The sequence below is a fragment of the Leptodactylus fuscus genome, chromosome 4 (genome assembly GCF_031893055.1).
Source record: "Leptodactylus fuscus isolate aLepFus1 chromosome 4, aLepFus1.hap2, whole genome shotgun sequence".
Lineage (NCBI taxonomy): Eukaryota > Metazoa > Chordata > Amphibia > Anura > Leptodactylidae > Leptodactylus > Leptodactylus fuscus.
The window spans coordinates 143,373,346-143,394,449 of NC_134268.1; the positions used below are offsets into that span (position 1 = coordinate 143,373,346).

At 42.5% G+C, this 21,104-nt stretch overlaps 1 protein-coding gene across 1 annotated transcript in view; it reads left to right on the top strand.

Annotated features, from left to right (window-relative positions):
• The first annotated feature begins 368 nt into the window (after window positions 1-368).
• Window positions 369-21,104, top strand: part of AVL9 (AVL9 cell migration associated) — a 63,328-nt gene continuing 42,592 nt past the window's right edge. The window contains exon 1 of the mRNA XM_075271127.1: window positions 369-733. Within this exon, the coding sequence (XP_075127228.1) occupies window positions 632-733 (102 nt within the window). The 5' untranslated portion in view covers window positions 369-631. The remainder of the gene's footprint in view (window positions 734-21,104) is intronic.

Here is a 21,104-nt window from a genome sequence, read left to right on the forward strand (position 1 = left end):
GGGCTTATTTTCGGGGTAGGGCTTATTTTAGAGAAACAGGGCAGTCAGTATTTATAGCAATTCATTTAATAACATGGTTCATTCTCTCTCCTTCATGCTTTTTAGTATGTCCCAGCTGCTGTAACTATTCCTTCTCTCATGCCCAGAACATTCATGCTGACACATTCAGGTAACGTAAGGTTAAAGGAATACATGACCGGCGGACACAGCAATGTGTGACAGTCTAACTACTAGTGGACTCTTCCACAGCACCGCGCAATAGTACAGCCTCTGACCCCGACCTGCCTCCAGCCAATCCTGACCGTCATTACTGGTCACGTGGCACCTTTATTTATGAGACGGGATTGGAGGTGTGGCAGGCGCGATGACGTAACTCCTGAGCCTGTCACTGACATGTGACTGCAGACTAACAGTAGGAAGACGGGAGGCAGGAGACTGTCAGGGCAGGTCTGTATGACAGGGAGAGGCGTGGACTGAACACAGGGTAATGCAAACACACTGACTGCTGTTCCTGTACTATTGCTGGGCTACACCTCCTACAACCATACGGAGGACGTCCGGAAGAGGCAAATACTAAACGTCTCCCTCTGGTGGTCGCGGCAAAACGGACGGTGTCTCGGTGACGTCACGAATGGATGCCCAGGTTGGGCAAGAGTACCCTGGAAGCAGCGGCAGAGCGGGGCCTGTGCTGCATATTGTGGTGGTGGGCTTCCATCATAAGAAGGGCTGCCAGGTGAGGCTTGTCTATGTTACCTGCTGGCCATGTCACTACATCTAGTGCTCTGCACACCTGCTGTATTACTACACCTGCAGACTGAAGTTTCTATCACTGTGACACTTGTGCCCTGTCCTGGGTCTTCTATATCACTTCTAAAGTCACGATTATTATTGTATTATTATTATTATAGTATTATTTATTATATTATTATTATTATTACTCTTCTTATAACATTACCATTATTCCACATAGTTTGGTGACTACATATTGCTCTTTCATGTCTTCTTTTACCATGTGGTGTTTATTCAGAGTGATTGGCGATAGTTACATATTTGTCAACCATTGCGACTATTCTCTTCCAATTTCTTAATGAAATTTGTTCTGAAATCTGCAGCTGTAATTGTCAACGTCCTATTTCCTTATTACCTTTTATGTGAGTTACTTGGCAGTGTGAGCAGACCTCAGCTGGAATTGTCCAGCACTGACTTCTGAGAGTTTTATGTGATGTCCTGTACACATCATCACATAGTACTAGTGCTGAACAAACAACTACTGCATTAGGTCAGGGCTACGTGAGGTCTTATTAGGCAAGGAGTAGTAGCAGTCCACAGTAGAGATCACTGCACTGCATACATATATTCCTCGGGACTGTTGCTAGCCATTTACATTTACCGAGATGGAACCATTTGTTTTAATAGGGCAAATGGGTTTCAAAGGGTCACATTCTGTTTTTCTGTTCTTATTGCCAAACAGAATAGTGTACCCAAATAACACATTCCTCAGACGCTTTACAGTTGTATGCAGAATACATAGAAATTGAATAATTTTGGAGGTACATGAACATGTAAAAGGTTTTTCTACTGAATTTGTGCGTCAAAATCCTCAAACAAGAACCTGTATGTGTTACTGATTTTATCCCCCTTGTTGAAATAGGTACAATTGATTAAAGAGGACCTTTCATGGTCCGGGGCACAGGCAGTTCTATATACTGCTGGAAAGCCGACAGTGTGCTGAATTAAGCACACTTTTGGCTTTCCCGATCTGTGCCCCGGGTAAAAAGCTATCGGTCCCGGTACCTTAGCTCTTCAGAGTCAGAAGGGCGTTCCTGACAGTCAGTCAGGTATGTCCTTCTTCAAAGCAGCGCCTATCGCGCTGTACAGTGTGAGCGGGGAGGAACTCCATAGACGAGTATTATCAGGAGGGGAAGGGGTCATTCCTCCCCGGTCTCAGAGCACAGCGCTATTGGTGCTGCTTGTACAGAAGGACGTACCTGACAGACTGTCAGGAACGCCCTTCTGACTATAAAGAGCTCCGGTACCGGCACCGATAGCTCTTGACCACAGATCGGAAAAAGCCGACAGTGCGCTGAATTAAGTGCACTGTCTGCTTTCCAGCAGTATATAGAACTGCCTGTGCCCCGGACCATGAAAGGTCTTCTTTAATACATTGTGACATACAGTTCATAATCTGTATATTCTCCATTTTGTGTACTTGAAAATTTAAGTACGGTACATGTAGCCTATATATTTTGCTTTATTTATCATTCACAGTTTCTGAATTACAGGCTATAAGATGGTCTTGGCTTCAAAACTGAAATCCCCATGCAGTGTAGGAATTTAAGTAAACGTGCTGTCAAAGGCAGAGGCATTGCCCATATCAAGCACTAATTGACTACATGGGAGGATGTGTCCTGCTGACGTAATATAAAAGATAAAATGTTTATGCTTTACAATGATCGAGAAAAAATGCAGGTCACGCTCCAGGATCGAGGTGATCAGTTTGATCTAAAAAGTTTCTGCCAAAGCCTATGTCAGTAGTTTTTCCCATGAGTTGCGGTGCTCACTCTCTATACTTTAGCAGCAGTTGAGAGTACTGCAGCCATGTTCAATTCAAGTCTATGGGCTACAGGCTGCAGTACTCACAACCTCTGGTATTAAAAGTACAAAAAGTGAGAATTGGGGTCCTGACAGTTCAACCCCTGCCAATCTAAAATTGATGTCTCATTTCATGGATAGGTTTTCAGGTTTGAAAAAGCAGATAATCCCTTTAAAATATCAATATTTATGAATCTGAAAATAAAATAAAAAATCTTGAGTAGTCCAAGACTCCTAGTGTCTGCAGTAATATAGAATGTGAAATGGTGGTCAGAGGCCTTATAGCTACATTCCTTTTCATTATACTCTTGGGTAAGTTGTTTATCCTTGGGCACATCTGGTCTGGTCTCCTGTTACCTGTAGCAGATAAGAACATTTTGTAGTGCATTTTTCAGTCCATAAATAAAATGACTTTCTTATTATTCATAGTCCTGTTGTTACACTGAGTAGTACATTGTTTTATTACAGTAGACTGAAATAGATTTAGTATCTGTTTAATATTTGTTTTTTTGTTTTTTTTCTGTACTGCTTAGAATAGTGCCATTGTAACCACTTCTGATTACTAATGAATGATAAATGTGAGGTTTTATGTAAACTACCCTAATCATGTAGTGGTTTGTGGAACATGGGATGGACAGAACTGTGACGGCATCTGTGTATAGTCCACGTTTTCCATTGACCCTAGTCATAGAATGGACTGCCTGAGCTGCAGAAATGGACAGGAATAGGTCTTGGATGTGGAAATGGGGCCATAGAAATGCTACAGATCTTTAATAACATATAGCACGTGGCCCAAAATTGCGGTCTTATGCATGAAGCTTTTTGTTGTAGATGAAAGTCCTTATTAATAAATACTGTAACTCGCTTTTCTCTCCCTGTAGTCTTTTTGCCTCTACATTTACTCTTATACACAGTACTACAGAACTCAGAGTTAAAGAACGTGTAGTTTTTCAAAATTTCAGACACTTCTGTTATGTTAACATGCCAGAAGTTTTGATCTGTTAGGGTCTAGTGCGGTGACCCCCACTGGACATGGAAAGGAAAGCACTGTGTACTTTGCCTCTTTGGCTGTGATAGACTTTGTTTGGCTTTTCCTAAAAGAGCAGCGTATGGGCGTCCAGCAATCAGTGGGGGTCTCGGATTTGAGCCCCTTCGATCAAAATTACTGACATGTCAGATTGTGTTAAATGACAAGGGTGTTACAATATAACAGACACTTGTACAGTATAATACCACCTTTGTGGTCCCAACACTATACTATTGTCTTATTGTGGTCCCCATACACTCTGATGCCCCTTTCTTGCCCCCCTTTGGAGAATAAAAAAAAAAAAAAAAAAAAAACTTAAAAAGCTAGGAGATACCTCTCACTGCCCAAGACAATTGAGAAATGTGGGAAAGTAGTGTGCCACCCACATGGATGAAAAACGCCACGTGGATTGTATGGTTTTGCAGCAGGTACATAGGAAGCCTATGACAAAATGTGATTCACCTGTACTTTCTCCAAACTTGGGTTTTTGCTAATACAACACCATTACCTAATGGTAGCTATGTAGAAACCTAGCAAAAGTGGAAAGGGGGAAAAGGAATATCACAGCCCACACGGAAACTAATCTTGATAGTAGATAGATGTCAACAATACAAACAGCTGACAAAATATGTTTGTGGAAATTCAGATGATTTGGTGCTTCAAATACATAAATACGATCCCTTTCGGTGTAATAGTATATCATAGTATAGTTTGCACATACAAATACATCCTTGTAATGAGACCACACTCACGGTTAGCGGAGGAATGATCGGGTGCCTGGATGAAAGAAATCCCCGTCGACTCGGAGTGTCTCGTGATGAAGAATTGAAAAAATCCGGCATCCACGTGCATAAAATCCAAATGCTTTATTAGGAAACGTAAAAAAATTTTTTGTCCATACAATCAGTGAACATCACTCCCTACCCCCGAACACACCACGGAGAAGTGACGTTGGCTGACGCGTTTCAACACATGCGTGCCTTAGTCATAGCCTGATCGTATTTGACACCCAACCCCCTTTATATCCCAAAACCACAACTGTAACAAATAAACACTAATTGAGTGAACAAACACATAAAACAACTCATCAGGTTAAAAAATATATAGAGGAACGGGAGACATGAAAACTGCAGTTGTTTACAAAAAATAATCAAACAACAAAAAATAATGTATTCTCCAAGAAACCGCATGTTGGAAAACGCATTGACCACATAATTCAAAAATCTGTAAAAAAGAAGAATCAACAGTCTATACTACATGTCAAGACCGTAAGTATTAGTAGACAAGACCAGTAATGATGATAAGAGTTATTCTTCACTTGTGCATGATAAGCATAATTTGTAAGCTAACAAGCAAACGGTCCGGGGTGGATCCGTACGATGTAAGATCCCACCTATTGAAACCGAAATACATGATGGCTACATGCACAAACTAATTTATATGGATCTAAATTAAAACCCATATAATGCCAAAGAATGACCAAAACTATAGTATGTGATACATAACCAACCCTATCTAACTAGTACAGATGCCTTTGCATAATCTCCATCTTTTGTGTGCACTGAGCGCATGCGCCATAGTACAAAGTGGGTACCGACGGGGACCTATATCCAACCCCCTACCATGCCAGGAATAAAAATGGCCGATAGGTCAATGAACATAATGGTGACCTGTCCTTCCTTTCGTTTAGGGCGATAGAGTATATCTCTAGACCCAGGCGAGGAGGGGACAGAGAACATTTGCTCAGATTGGCTGAGGCAAAATGGATTTTGAATCTGGGTACCAGACAGCCGGCAGGTTTCAATAAACGCAATGATTTGGCATATATTTATTAAATACAATCTGGTTTTCACAATACTTACCTAGGTGGGTTGGGTTTGGTCTCTTCGGTATCCTTCCATTCATCTATCTTCAGCGTTGTTGTCTTTCTTGTTGCGATGGGTGTGAGATTGCGCATGCGCTTGCGCTTGTGCATGGGTGTCCATGTCCAGGGGATGATGTGGCCGTGCATCTTTGACAAGCGCATGCGTAGTCAAGCTTATCAGTATACGCATGCGCAACTAGAACCTTCATTGACCTATCGGCCATTTTTATTCCTGGCATGGTAGGGGGTTGGATATAGGTCCCCGTCGGTACCCACTTTGTACTATGGCGCATGCGCTCAGTGCACACAAAAGATGGAGATTATGCAAAGGCATCTGTACTAGTTAGATAGGGTTGGTTATGTATCACATACTATAGTTTTGGTCATTCTTTGGCATTATATGGGTTTTAATTTAGATCCATATAAATTAGTTTGTGCATGTAGCCATCATGTATTTCGGTTTCAATAGGTGGGATCTTACATCGTACGGATCCACCCCGGACCGTTTGCTTGTTAGCTTACAAATTATGCTTATCATGCACAAGTGAAGAATAACTCTTATCATCATTACTGGTCTTGTCTACTAATACTTACGGTCTTGACATGTAGTATAGACTGTTGATTCTTCTTTTTTACAGATTTTTGAATTATGTGGTCAATGCGTTTTCCAACATGCGGTTTCTTGGAGAATACATTATTTTTTGTTGTTTGATTATTTTTTGTAAACAACTGCAGTTTTCATGTCTCCCGTTCCTCTATATATTTTTTAACCTGATGAGTTGTTTTATGTGTTTGTTCACTCAATTAGTGTTTATTTGTTACAGTTGTGGTTTTGGGATATAAAGGGGGTTGGGTGTCAAATACGATCAGGCTATGACTAAGGCACGCATGTGTTGAAACGCGTCAGCCAACGTCACTTCTCCGTGGTGTGTTCGGGGGTAGGGAGTGATGTTCACTGATTGTATGGACAAAAAATTTTTTTACGTTTCCTAATAAAGCATTTGGATTTTATGCACGTGGATGCCGGATTTTTTCAATTCTTCATCACGAGACACTCCGAGTCGACGGGGATTTCTTTCATCCAGGCACCCGATCATTCCTCCGCTAACCGTGAGTGTGGTCTCATTACAAGGATGTATTTGTATGTGCAAACTATACTATGATATACTATTACACCGAAAGGGATCGTATTTATGTATTTGAAGCACCAAATCATCTGAATTTCCACAAACATATTTTGTCAGCTGTTTGTATTGTTGACATCTATCTACTATCAAGATTAGTTTCCGTGTGGGCTGTGATATTCCTTTTCCCCCTTTCCACTTTTGCTAAAGACATATCGACTTCACGTGCCCTCTAAATCGGACACTCTTCTTATTGCCACGGTTATCAGGAGTTTTTGGTATTTTTTCAGTGAACATACATTCTTTGCCCTCCCTACCCCTGGGGTATATTTTTATATATATATAAATATACATTTTTTTGAAATTTTCATATCACACCAAGAGACATTTTGATTTTAAACATGGACGCAATAGGCGTCTCTATAGAGGACAATAGAAGCAGAAAACTGCGGGAAGCTTTTGATTTGGAATCAGCTACGACTGATCAAGAACTGGGTTATGCAACACTGTTATCCAAATATCAAAAATTATTGTCTCAGGAAACCAGGACTTGGTGGGACCATGAGTCATTGAAAACTTACTTTAATAAAAAAATGGTCCCACGAGGACTACGCATAAAGAAATTTCCAACTTTTGTTTTTTGCGAGGAATTCAAAACGGAGTGGGAAAACGCTCTTTCTGAATGTTCGCTCAAACTCATTGGATTGATTATCAAGTATGAGGAAACTAAATTGTCCGCCCTCAACAAGGACATTTCCGTGGCTAAGGAGGATTTGAAAAAATTCAGCAGGATTACAAGCTTTGAAGAAGATCATAATAAGATTTTGGATCGTATTAAGGATATGGAGAATAAAATTGCTGATATGAAAAAATCTAAATTCAAAAGAGACAAAGAGGATTATGACCAGGGTCAAGTCTACAGGTGGAATGAATCTGCTCTATTCTCCAGTACACCCAAGTCAATTCTCAAGGGAAATAGAAATAACAGAAAACGTAGATTTCACAGATCTGTTTCCTTCAATTCATCTAGTAGGGAAATTAACATCTCCGATCCGGATGAATTTGTGGGTGGAGCTAGAGGAAAATCCTCACCCTCCTCTTTTTTAGAAGCGAAAGGGAAACCGAGATATGTGAACAGAGGTGTGTCCAGAGACACAGACGGAGAAAACACAGAGCAGGGCGGAGATACAAGAAGACGTCCATATTACAACACCAGGAGGAATCAGAGGTTGTGATTACACCTCTATCATCGATTGAAATAAGCCCCGCTGTTAAGAACCATATTCCAATAAACAATATCATCTCAAAATATAATGTGGAGGCCACTCGCAGTGAACTGATTACACTTCCTGTTCCTGCTGATCGAACTCCTGGAATTGATAATGTGGAGGGCACCTGTAGTGATTCTATGATATCTGTTGTCCCGGTTGATCCAAAATTTAATAATGTGCTTAATTTATCTAAAGAATCTTTATCGCATAGTGATTTGTCTCTTTTGTCAAAGGGGTTAGGATTTGTTCCTGCAGCTAATTTTGACCTGTTTGAGGTATTATTGGATGTAAACCGGTTTGTAAGATCTCTCACGGTTAAAAGGCATTTTTTTAATACAGTAGATGAGCCTCCCCGAGTAGCATATCATGTTTCTAATGAATTTGAGCATATGATGTTTCAGGAACAGGTTAGTTTATTACATTTACAGGAGTTGTCGACAGATAAAATCTGTGTCGACATTAACACAAAGGTGGATACATCTAATCCAACTTTTAACCCCATTAATTCCAGAGTTACAGCTCTGGATTTTTTTCAACAGGCAGTGGAGAACGATCTTACTTCATTATATGCTAGTCTTCCAACTCTGTCATTTCCGGATAATTTGAACGCTCAGGAACGAGCAAGCCTGCGTGCACTTAGTAGCAATAAAGAGATTGTGATTCGTGCCGCAGATAAGGGGGGCAAAATTGTGATCCTCAACACTATTGATTATTTAACATCAGTATATTCAATCCTTGATGATACGGGTACTTATAGACGTTTGAAGGTTGATCCAACCAAGGAGTTTTCAAATGTTTTGGGTAGACTGTTGTCGGAGGGTGTCGTATTGGGAATTTTTACAGAAAAAGAGAAATCGTTTTTGTTACCTGACTGTCCGGTCATGGCAGTCTTCCATGGCCTGCCAAAAGTACATAAGGATCGGTTCCCCCCTCCACTGAGACCCATCATATCTGGTATAGGTTCCCTAAATGAAAGGTTATGTGAGTGGGTAGACAAGATCTTGCAGCCCCTCGTTATACGTGTGCCTGGTTATATCCAGGACACACAAGATTTGTTAAGATCTTTTGATGGGTTCCAGTGGAGGGGGGAATTTACTTGGCTGTCATGTGATGTGGTTGCGCTCTACTCGTCAATTCCACATGGGGTGGCATTACAGGCCATTGCATATCACCTTAGGAAATATTCTGCCCTGAGTTCTGAATTTTCCGAATACCTCCTGTCCGCCATAGAGTACCTTTTAAGCCACAATTATTTTGTGTTCAATGGGGAGCACTTCCTCCAAATATGCGGGTCGCCAATGGGGGCGAAATTTTCGCCCTCATTGGCGAACCTCGTAATGGCATTCTGGGAGGAGATTTTTATTTATTGTGATGACAATCCGTATAGGTACTCTATGGCATGGTACGGGAGGTATATCGATGATTTGCTGCTAGTCTGGAAGGGATCAGTTGAAACTATACCCAAGTTTGTGGATTATATTAATGCTAACCCCTTCAATCTTAGGTTTACATTTCGATATCATTTGGATACGATGGATTTTCTTGACGTCACCTTACATGGGGATGCAGAATTGGGTCGAGTTTCCACTAAGTTGTATAGGAAACCACAAGCGGGTAATTCCCTTCTTCACGCCACAAGCCAACATCCCAGACACACAGTCAGATCTCTACCAGTTGGGGAATTGACCAGGATCAAGAGGTCCTGTACAGATTCTGAAGTGTATCACAAATGTGCCAGGGAAGCCAGGAGTAGGTTTGTAGAGCGTGGTTATCCACGTTGGACACTGGATAGGGCTGAAGCTATAGTGTCCAAAAAAGATAGGGGCCAGCTGTTAGTACAGTCAGGTAAAGAGAATGAAATTAAAGATAAAAGATCTAATATTTATTTCTCTACAAGATATAACAACAATTTTAAAGAGATAACTAATATAATTTCAAGAAATTTACCTATCTTGAACCAAGATCCCATTCTAAATCCATTATTGAAGCAGGGATGCAATTTCATTGCCAAGAGAGGCAGAAGCCTTGGCAATGTTCTGTCCCCGAGTTTTTTTGCTACTAAACCATCTACAGATGATTACACCTGGTTACATCTCAAAGGTTTTTTTAAATGCGGATTGAACCGCTGTGGGGTTTGCAAGTATGCCAGCAAAAGTAGAGTGTTCCATAATTCTGATAGAACTAGGTCATTTCCAATCAAAACATTTTTGAATTGTTGCACCAACTATGTGGTTTATATAATCACATGTACTGGGTGTGACAAGGATTACATTGGTAGCACCACCAGACCAGTCAAAATTCGAATAGCGGAACATATTTACAGTATTAATAACACGACCACTACAAAGTCTACTGGCATATCCCAACATTTTATCCAAGAACATAATGGTGACCTGTCCTTCCTTTCGTTTAGGGCGATAGAGTATATCTCTAGACCCAGGCGAGGAGGGGACAGAGAACATTTGCTCAGATTGGCTGAGGCAAAATGGATTTTGAATCTGGGTACCAGACAGCCGGCAGGTTTCAATAAACGCAATGATTTGGCATATATTTATTAAATACAATCTGGTTTTCACAATACTTACCTAGGTGGGTTGGGTTTGGTCTCTTCGGTATCCTTCCATTCATCTATCTTCAGCGTTGTTGTCTTTCTTGTTGCGATGGGTGTGAGATTGCGCATGCGCTTGCGCTTGTGCATGGGTGTCCATGTCCAGGGGATGATGTGGCCGTGCATCTTTGACAAGCGCATGCGTAGTCAAGCTTATCAGTATACGCATGCGCAACTAGAACCTTCATTGACCTATCGGCCATTTTTATTCCTGGCATGGTAGGGGGTTGGATATAGGTCCCCGTCGGTACCCACTTTGTACTATGGCGCATGCGCTCAGTGCACACAAAAGATGGAGATTATGCAAAGGCATCTGTACTAGTTAGATAGGGTTGGTTATGTATCACATACTATAGTTTTGGTCATTCTTTGGCATTATATGGGTTTTAATTTAGATCCATATAAATTAGTTTGTGCATGTAGCCATCATGTATTTCGGTTTCAATAGGTGGGATCTTACATCGTACGGATCCACCCCGGACCGTTTGCTTGTTAGCTTACAAATTATGCTTATCATGCACAAGTGAAGAATAACTCTTATCATCATTACTGGTCTTGTCTACTAATACTTACGGTCTTGACATGTAGTATAGACTGTTGATTCTTCTTTTTTACAGATTTTTGAATTATGTGGTCAATGCGTTTTCCAACATGCGGTTTCTTGGAGAATACATTATTTTTTGTTGTTTGATTATTTTTTGTAAACAACTGCAGTTTTCATGTCTCCCGTTCCTCTATATATTTTTTAACCTGATGAGTTGTTTTATGTGTTTGTTCACTCAATTAGTGTTTATTTGTTACAGTTGTGGTTTTGGGATATAAAGGGGGTTGGGTGTCAAATACGATCAGGCTATGACTAAGGCACGCATGTGTTGAAACGCGTCAGCCAACGTCACTTCTCCGTGGTGTGTTCGGGGGTAGGGAGTGATGTTCACTGATTGTATGGACAAAAAATTTTTTTACGTTTCCTAATAAAGCATTTGGATTTTATGCACGTGGATGCCGGATTTTTTCAATTCTTCATGTAGAAACCTAGCCTATACCTAGACATATTCTTTGTTAGAAGGGTTGCACGGAAGCATCACATTGCTAGATTGTCTATTGTGACTATAGTACATCCTTTTTCATGGCCATAATCTGTTATGTAACTGCCATAAATAAATGCAAGCTTTCATTTTGTCAAAAATAATACTCGCATGCTATTTAAAGTATCATTACGGTGACACCCATCATAAATAATCTTTAATCTATTCAGTACGCCAACCATTACAGAGACAATGACTCCAGATAAGTAACTTTTCTTTCCTCAGCTGTAAAGTTATTAATAAGGGAACTTTGTTGGTTAAAAGCTCCCATGCCTTAGATCCCTAGTCTTTCTAGAGAGTATTCCCACATTAGACTTGTTTATGGCCTCATGCACAAACTGAGGGCTCTGGAGATGGACGTTCTCTAATCTCTAGTATTTCAGCTGAAAACCTAGATTAAGGGCTCGTTCCCACAATGTAACGCGGCGCTCATTCTGACATGTATACACGTGTCAGAGTCAGCGCTTCAAAATAGAATCCCGTTGACTTCAATGGGTTCCGTTTAACGCGCATAACACCTTGAAATCAATGGGTTAAAAAGCCTCCCATTGATTTCAATGTGTAGTGCGCGTAATACGGAACCCATTGAACTCAGTGGGATTCTGTTTTGAAGCACTGACTGACACATGTATACATGTCAGAATGAGCGCCGCGCCACATTGTGGGAACGAGTGCTAAGGCTAAGTTCACATCTGCGTCGGATTCTCCATTGGAGACTCTGATGTTGAAACCACCAAAAATCAGCACAGAGGAAAGTCTTGTATAGAGGACTTTTCACTGGTTTCAGTATAAAATCAGTGGACCCCATTATAATCTATGCTGTTTTGGAGACCAGGCTCTCTGTCGTCCAGGTACCCCGGCGGACCCGAACAATGGAGAGCAAAGCGCAGATGTGAACCTAGCCTCAAACTATTGCATCTTTATTTTAGAGATGTCCTGTATGCTTTCATAACACGTTTTACTAACAGTTCTGGAGCATCTTCTCTTAGGAATCAAGGTTTTGCTGTTCTTCTGTTGCTCCTTATGGATATGTATGAATACATTATTGTTGCTCTCTGTTGTTGCTGGCTTCCGGAGAAGAGCCTGACCTGCTAGTGTTTAAAAATGAAATCTTTACTAAGAGAAATACCCTTCCTCATGGTTTTCCAGGATTTGCAGTGATGTACAGCCGTAATTCCTAGTGAGTTGGCTTTCTACATTAGTCATCTTACTTCAGCCGTGTGTACAGTTTACATTGGTGTGGTTGATGTGCTTGAATTGGTGTCAATATGTCACAAAGAAAAAATGTTGTACTTTGGCACCTTCCATGGAGAGAAGAGTGTCAGTATTCACTGCTGTTGTACTGAATTTTATGATTCTTCTTTGGTTACTCTTAAAATTTATCTATGGGGTTAAATGCACCTTTACTTAGTCTGAAAATGGTTATTGTGTGACCCGTGCACTGCTTTATAGAAACAAAAAATAGACTTTGAAATATCCGGCTTTGTATTGAATTAGTATTGACATGGAAATAGGTTTTATGTGGATGTAATGTACGTGATTCTTCAGAAGAATGTGAATGTGTTTCTTCTTCCATGGAGACATTTGAAGCAAATTTAATTAGAATCGAGTCTAGTGTGTGTGTGTATGTATGTATATATAATATAACTAGCTTCTGTCTGTGGGTTGTTGGCGTGTATGATCCGCCTAAATTTAGAAAATTGCTGCCGTCGATGGTTTGCGTGCTCCGGCGTTTCAGCAATCTGTCCTACTGCTGAACTTTTCTTGCACTGTGCATGTGATTGTTCCGGCGTGTCAGCAGCTCACTGGGATGCCATATAATGTGCGTGTTGTTGGCGTTGATGATCCGCCTGCTCTGGCGTTTTGAAGTTGGCCTGGCACTGAAGTTGTTCCTCGCACCGTGCCTGTGATTGTTCCGGCATCTCAGTAGCTCGCTGGGATGCCATATAATGAGCGTATTCAGCAAATTGCTGCTGTTGATGGTTTGGCTGTTACGGCGTTTTGGCAGCACTTAAGCTGTCCTGCTGCTCAACTTGTTCTTCACACCATGCCTGTGATTGTTCCAGCATCTCAGCAGCTCGCTGGGACACCATATAATCAGTGTGTTGTGGGCGTTAATGATCCGCCTGCTCCGGCGTTTCCGCAGCTCTCAAGTTGCCCTGGCACTGAAGTTGTTGTTCACACCATGCCTGTAATTGTTCCGGCATCTCAGCAGAAGTCTGTGACTTCTGGCTTCCTTCATAGCGCTCATTGTTTGCGACAAATTAGATTTTTTTTATCTTTTTTCCGCGGCATTTTTACATTTGAGAAACTGCCAATTTGGATTAAAGGTGTTTTCTCATGTCAGTTTGTCTGCAGTGCCTGGACCAGATCAGCTTCTATGCTAATGCATGAACATTGAGAGTTAGCGTGTGTTTACATAGAGAGATAACAGCCCTGGCTTTCTTAGAGGCTGAGATAAGAGCAGTGTAATATAGTATATGAACATAAATTCATAACAGTTGTGAAGCCATGTCATTTGCTAGAATAAAAAGTAGCCTATGTGTTAATCAAGATTATAATCTATCTATGTGCGGAATTTCATTCAAATCCGTTCAGCCGTTTTTGCGTGATTGAGGAACAAACACACAAACCTACAAACTTTCACATTTATAATATTAGTAGGATAGTATATTATTTATTATTATAATAATATAATAATTAAGTATATCAAGTCTAGTGTATGTGTATATATTAACTTTTATTTTTTACAGCACTTACCACGCAGATTAAAAACAGTTTATTTCAGAACTTCAGTAGTTAGACGCAGCAGTAACATTGAAATGTTCTTTTTTTTTTTTTTTTTTTTTTTTATTTTAAGTATTTAAAAATGTAAGGAAAAAAATGGATTTTTGCTTTACTCCCTTTTAGGGACATGAATTTCCGTAAGTTTGATCAACCGCATAATAAAGTGTAGTGTATTATGCCTGTAAGCATAGCGGCGATGGGTAGCTAATTAAGCTTCAAAAAGTGCAATTCGGGGGACCATTGTGAGGCCCTGCTTCCATAACAACCCATGTGCCACTTTGCAAAACAATTTCGGGAGGTAATAGGGGTAGTGGGTCTTTGTGGTAACTGACAAAGCTTCATCTTTCTTTAAAGAGGACCTTTCACCACTTTGCAACCTGTGCAGCTTTCTGCCCCATGTTATAGATGCAGCTGCATAGACTGTAGTGCACTTTGAATTACCTCCCTAGCCCCCCTCGTTTTGGAGCTGTGAGCCCCGTAAATTTTGGCGCCCTGTATGGTAATTAAGGCTTTAGTGTCAGAAGGGCGTTTCTGACGATAAAAAGAAAAGCTACGTCAGTCTGACACTGTCCAATTAGCAGTGGACAGTGTCGGAGCTGCTTCTCCTGCCTAATCTCGTGAGTTCTCGTGAGATCAGGCAAACGTCTCTTCACAGGGCTGCACAGAAGACCCGGAGAAGCGATCCAGGCTCAGCACTGAAGTGGATGAAGGAGAACTTCAGTGACATCTTCACAGGTAAGTGAAGAAACCCCTAAGCAATGAGCATAACTGCCCTATACACCCTGTGGTCCTAGGTCTAGCCCCTATACAACGAGCATTAACCCCTATAGCCCCCTAGGCAATGAGCATTAACCCCTATAGCCCCCTAGGCAATGAGCATTAACCCCTATAGCCCCCTAGGCAATGAGCATTAACCCCTATAGTCCCCTAGGCAATGAGCATTAACCCCTATAGCCCCCTAAGGGTTAATGCTCATTGCCTAGGGGCTATAGGGGTTAATGCTCATTGCCTAGGGGGCTATAGGGGTTAATGCTCGTTGTATAGGGGCTAGACCTAGGACCACAGGGTGTATAGGGCAGTTATGCTCATTGCTTAGGGGTTTCTTCACTTACCTGTGAAGATGTCACTGAAGTTCTCCTTCATCCACTTCAGTGCTCAACCTGGATCGCTTCTCCGGGTCTTCTGTGCAGCCCTGTGAAGAGACGTTTGCCTGATCTCATGAGAACTCACAAGATTAGGCAGGAGAAGCAGCTCCGACACTGTCCACTGCTAATTGGACAGGGTACTATTCCGTTATCGGGCCAGCAGCAGCGCAGTTCAGCAGCAGCTTTCGGGACAGCAGTTCAGCAGCGGGAATTACAATGACATCCGAGGACTGCTGGCCCGATGCTTGTGCCCAGTAACCAGTACATCGATGACCCCCCTCCCCCATCCTTCTCCTCCTGCCAGTGCTGCCCCCCAGCTCTCCTTACATCTTCCCCGTACCCTCTCCCCGCCACACGACTAGGCCTCACCTCAGCGCTAGTACCGAGACCGAAAGGAAAGACACCGGGGCTCAATCCAGGCCCTGACAAGAAACACGCCGACTATAGGAACGGTGAGCTACAGCGAGCCGGAGGGACAAACTTTCTGCAGCGTCCGGCGGCTATCTAGTAGCATTCATTGCTCAAGATTTACGGTGAGGCCTATTACAGGGAGAGGGTACGGGGCAGATGTAAGAAGAGCTGGGGGGCAGCACTGGAAGGAAGAGGAGGATGAGGGCATCGATCGATGTACTGCCTACTACACACAAGCACGGCCTCTATCATCGGGCCAGCATCGGCTTAGTCATGTGGCGGGGAGAGGGTACGGGGTAGATGTAAGGAGAGCTGGGGGGCAGCACTGGAAGGAGGAGGAGATGGAGGGGGGGTCATTGATGTACTGGCTACTGGGCACAAGCATCGGGCCAGCAGTCCTCGGATGTCATTGTAATTCCCGCTGCTGAACTGAACTGCTGTCCCGAAAGCTGGTGCTGAAATGCGCTGCTGCTGGCCCGATAACGGAATAGTACCTTGGACAGTGTCAGACTGACGTAGCTTTTCTTTTTATCGTCAGAAACGCCCTTCTGACACTAAAGCCTTAATTACCATACAGGGCGCCAAAATTTACGGGGCTCACAGCTCCAAAACGAGGGGGGCTAGGGAGGTAATTCAAAGTGCACTACAGTCTATGCAGCTGCATCTATAACATGGGGCAGAAAGCTGCACAGGTTGCAAAGTGGTGAAAGGTCCTCTTTAAGCACTTACATGCCATGATCACTATTGACCATGTCATCCAAATGGTTAAACAGTCAGTGTTGGCCGAGCATCAGCATTCACATGAATGAGTTTCAGCTGGGAAACTTGGTCCATGTGTTGACCGATTTATCAGCCTGAACGTCATGCCTGGAAAGGAATTCCTAGTATTGTAGTTATCTATGATGTTCGTAGTCTCTGATTATAATACAGGACAGTTTGTTCCTCTCCCGAAAAACTGTTTATGCCAGTAAATTCAGCCAACACCCGAACAGAGTTTTACACGTGTGAATGTGGCATTAGAGCAAGTGATGGTTGTATAATACAACTGGCACCCACAACTTCCAGCTAGGCTAGAGGTCTGAGTCTCCACCACCAGTCTGACTTTTATTATTCTGCCATGGGAAAGAAAAGTTAGAAAAATAATGGCCAAAAAGCTTTTTTAAATTCTTTGGGGTAACTTTTTTTTTTTTTTTTTTTTTTTTTTTTAAATTAATTATTATTATTATTACTCTATTGTACTATGATTGCTTGAAAACAAAAAAGATTCCAATTGGCGCTAAGGCTGGGTTCACACTACTGTTAATGTCCGTTGTTGTCTTCGGTCATAGGATGACAGCAACAGATGCCCAACTGTTGTGAAGAGCAGACACAGAATGATTCTGTCTGTTCCCATTGATACTATTGTAACAACATGAATAACTCTCTTCAGTCCGTTTACGTTTGTAAGAGAAGAGAAAGTTCCGTACGACTTTATAGTCCATTACAAAAGTAAACAAACATGATGGAAGAGCTCAGGTTTTTTACATTAGTGTACGGACACTGGGATCGGACACAGAATCAGTCTGTCTGTTCTCTGCAACAGTTTAATGTCCGTTGCTGTCATCCTATGACTGAAATCAACAATGGACATTGGCAGCAGTAGTGTGAACCCAACCTTAATGATATTTGCTTGTCTCCTGCATTGTTTGTTTTTCACATTGAGGTCAATGCTCTCTCATTCAGAGAGATATCATGAGAGAAATGTCAGTCTGTGGATTTTTTCTGTTGTCTTGAGGTCTCAGGAAAGGAGTATGAAAATAAGTCCTTATTAGTGGAAAAACTTGCACTAATACCACTTTTTGGAAGGTAGCTCCATATAGTGGCATGATCTGGAAATAAATTCAAGCCAGAATGTCTCCTCCAAAAGGCAGAGACCCATTTGCAGACAGCTATTTAACGATAAGGCCTCACGGGACGTTCTGCAGCAAAAAAGCTCTGCTGGAAAAACCGTGGCGGCAACGTTTCGCAGTTCTTCCTGCAGCGCTTTAGACAGAAATTTCACATTGGTTTCCTCTGCAGACTTTGTTACAATTATACCTATAGGAAAACCGCTGGCTTTTCCTTAGGTATAATTGACATGCTGCGATTTCCAAAACAGCATCGGTTTTGGAAACTGTGGTGTGTCCGCACAGCGATTCCCATCCACTTTGCGCTGACTGTAAAATGCCGCGATTTTTCTTGTAGTGGAAACGCCGCAGGTAAATCTCAGCATTTACATTCTGTGGGGCCCTAGCCTTAACGGGGCTCTATCATTGGGAAAAGTCATTTTTAACTAAGCACATCCTTGCATAGCCTTTAGAAATGCTATTTCACACCTACCTTTAGTATGTAAATTGCCTCAGTGGTTTTTTGAATAAGTCAGCTTGTATTCATATGCTAATGAGCTTCCAGCCAGCACAGGAAGTTCCCAGCAGCACTCGTCTCTATTATCTCCTATGTGTGTGTGCAAACAGGAAGCTGAGTCATCATCCACAGCAGCCTGTGCTGTATACACCCATAGGAAACAATAGCAAAGAGGGTGCACGATGCATCGTGCACCAGTCTAATTAGCATATGAATAAAAACACTTATTCAAAAACCACTGAGGCAATTTACATACTAAAGGTAAGTGTGGAATAGCAAGGCTATGCAAGGATGTGATTAGTTAAAAATGACTTTTCCCAATGATAGAGCCCCTTTAAGGTTATAACCTCTCATCGATGGTTAATTATTGTTCTAAGTACCTACAGTACTTTGTGGCAATGGTGTATTTTTGTTGTTGTTGCAGACTTCCCCCCCAGAGGTGGATTAATTAGAAGGTAAATGTGTAAGGGTAAGTTCACAGAGGGTTTTTTTGGACCAGTTTTGACGCGGAATCCGGCTCCAAAATCACCTCTCATTGACTTCAATGCGAGCCTTTCACTTTTCTGCTAGTGGTTTTTATACCTCTCGCGGAAAAAAGTAGCGAACTGCCCTATCTTGATGCAGATTTCAAGGCTACCGTATTTTACGGACTATAAGGCGCACTGGACTATAAGCCGCATTGCCCATGAGCGCCTTACAGTCCGTCTCGGTTCATATATAAGGCGCACCGGACTATAAGCCGCAGTCTGGTGCGCATTATATGTTATCGAAAGCGGCGGCAGGCAGACTTTGCCAGTGGCCGCTTAACCCCCCGCGTGCCAGCCGCTTCTATTGGAAGCGCTCGGCAGGCGAGGAGGGGCTCTATCAGCAAAATCATGCTGATAGAGCCCAACCGTAAACGTTAGATTAAACTACCCCCCCCCCCCGTTTTAAAATAAAAGCCTGAAACAGAATGTGAAACTTACCGAGCGGTGCAGGGTGGGCGGGCATTCAGGCCTCCTCTTCCTCCGATGTTCCGTCCTCCTCCGGCGCTCGCAAGCTGATAATGGCCAGGGCACATGCGCAGTAGCCGTAGTAGAAGCATTATGATATTGCGCATGCGCCCCGGCCATTATCAGCGAGCGCCGGAGGAGAAGGACGGAACATCGGAGGAAGAGGAGGCCTGAATGCCCGCCCTGCACCGCTGGGTAAGTTTCACGTTCTCTTTCAGGCCGGCGTGACAGCAGGGCTGCCGGACAGTTCCCATTCATTTTTATGGGAGCCGGCATGCCAGCGCTCCCCATAGAAATGAATGGATTGCTTTTTTCCATTCATTTCTATAGGGAGCGCTCGCATGCCGGCTCCCATAGAAATGAATAGGAAGTGTCCGGCAGCCCTGCTGTAACGCCGGCGTGTACGGCTGTGATACACGCCGGCGTTCGGTAGTGTGAATGCACCCTTACGGTGCCTTTTATGTATGTATGGAAGCGGCACGCAGACTTTGCCGCCGCTTCCATCCATATATAAGGCGCACCGGACTATAAGCCGCACTTACGATTTCTGAGGAAATCGTAGGTTTTTATGTGCGCCTTATAGTCTGGAAAATACGGTAAATCAGCTGCGGAATTCGCGGCGTGACACTCCCTCCTGACTAGGCCCGTCAATTGGGCCTAATCCGGAGCAGAATGCTTCGACTGGATGCCAATGGCCTCCATCTAGCCGCTGGAGGTGTTTTTTGGTCTGGATTTTAAGGAGGCTTCCCGCTTCAAAATCCGGTCCAAAAAAACCTGTGTGAACTTACTCTGACTTCTGCTCAAAGAAAGCAGCAAAATCTGCTAAAAAAGCTAAGATTCCGCAACTTAGGGCCTTAACCTAGAATGTGAAAATACCTTTTTTTATTTATTTTTTTTTTAGCCAAAGCCAGTAGTGAGTTGAACAGTGGGTAGTATTTCCCATTCCTTTTGTAGCCACCAGTAGGTTTGGCAAAAAAACAAAACAAAAAAACCCTGCAAAATCTGCAACAAAAAAGGTTTTCTGCAACGTGGTTCCTTAGCCTAAGGGTATCTGCCTCATAATCTGTGCCAAATTCTTGTTTTTAATTCTTTGGTTGTTTCAAATGCAGGAACTGCTCAAGACACTAAGCGGAGTAGTCCCATTAATCAGCTAGTGAAAGCTACAACAGAAAAGCCTAAGGGATGGAAAATAGAGGGGCATATCAGGCGGCAGGAACGATTACCTAAGTGAATCAATTTCTCTTGGTGTTGTTCAAATGGAACAGACAACAGGTAGAAATGATAGGCAAGACTACCCCTATAAAGGAGGGTTCTGCAGGTGGTGACCACAGACCATTTCTCTGTTCTCATCCTTTTTGGCCGTTGTTTTGATCACTGCTTTTACTTGCCCTGCAAAGAAAGAGCCCTTAAATATGTCACCTAAACAAACTGTAAAAAAAAAAAAAAAAAAATTAGACATCAAAATACAGTGACGTTTTCAAAAAAAAAGAAAGACATGCGCCACACCACCCCATGGACAAAGCACCACAGAAGCAGCAGACACCATGCAGCACCGCATCATGTGAACAGATCTCAAATTCACCTTATCATATTGCCCCGGTCAGAGGACTGAGCGCTAGTAGGTGGGTCCCTTTTTGCAGTCTCCTGCTAATTAAAACACCTGGGCAAAATGGGGGGGAGTGCTGGTATCAAGGCAAAAACAAAAAAATGAGGGGACAGACTGCTATATGTATTAAAAAAAAGAAAAAGACATGGCCCGCACATCCCAATCCTATACATTGATCTACTGCTTCTCAGCAAACTCTACAATACTGAA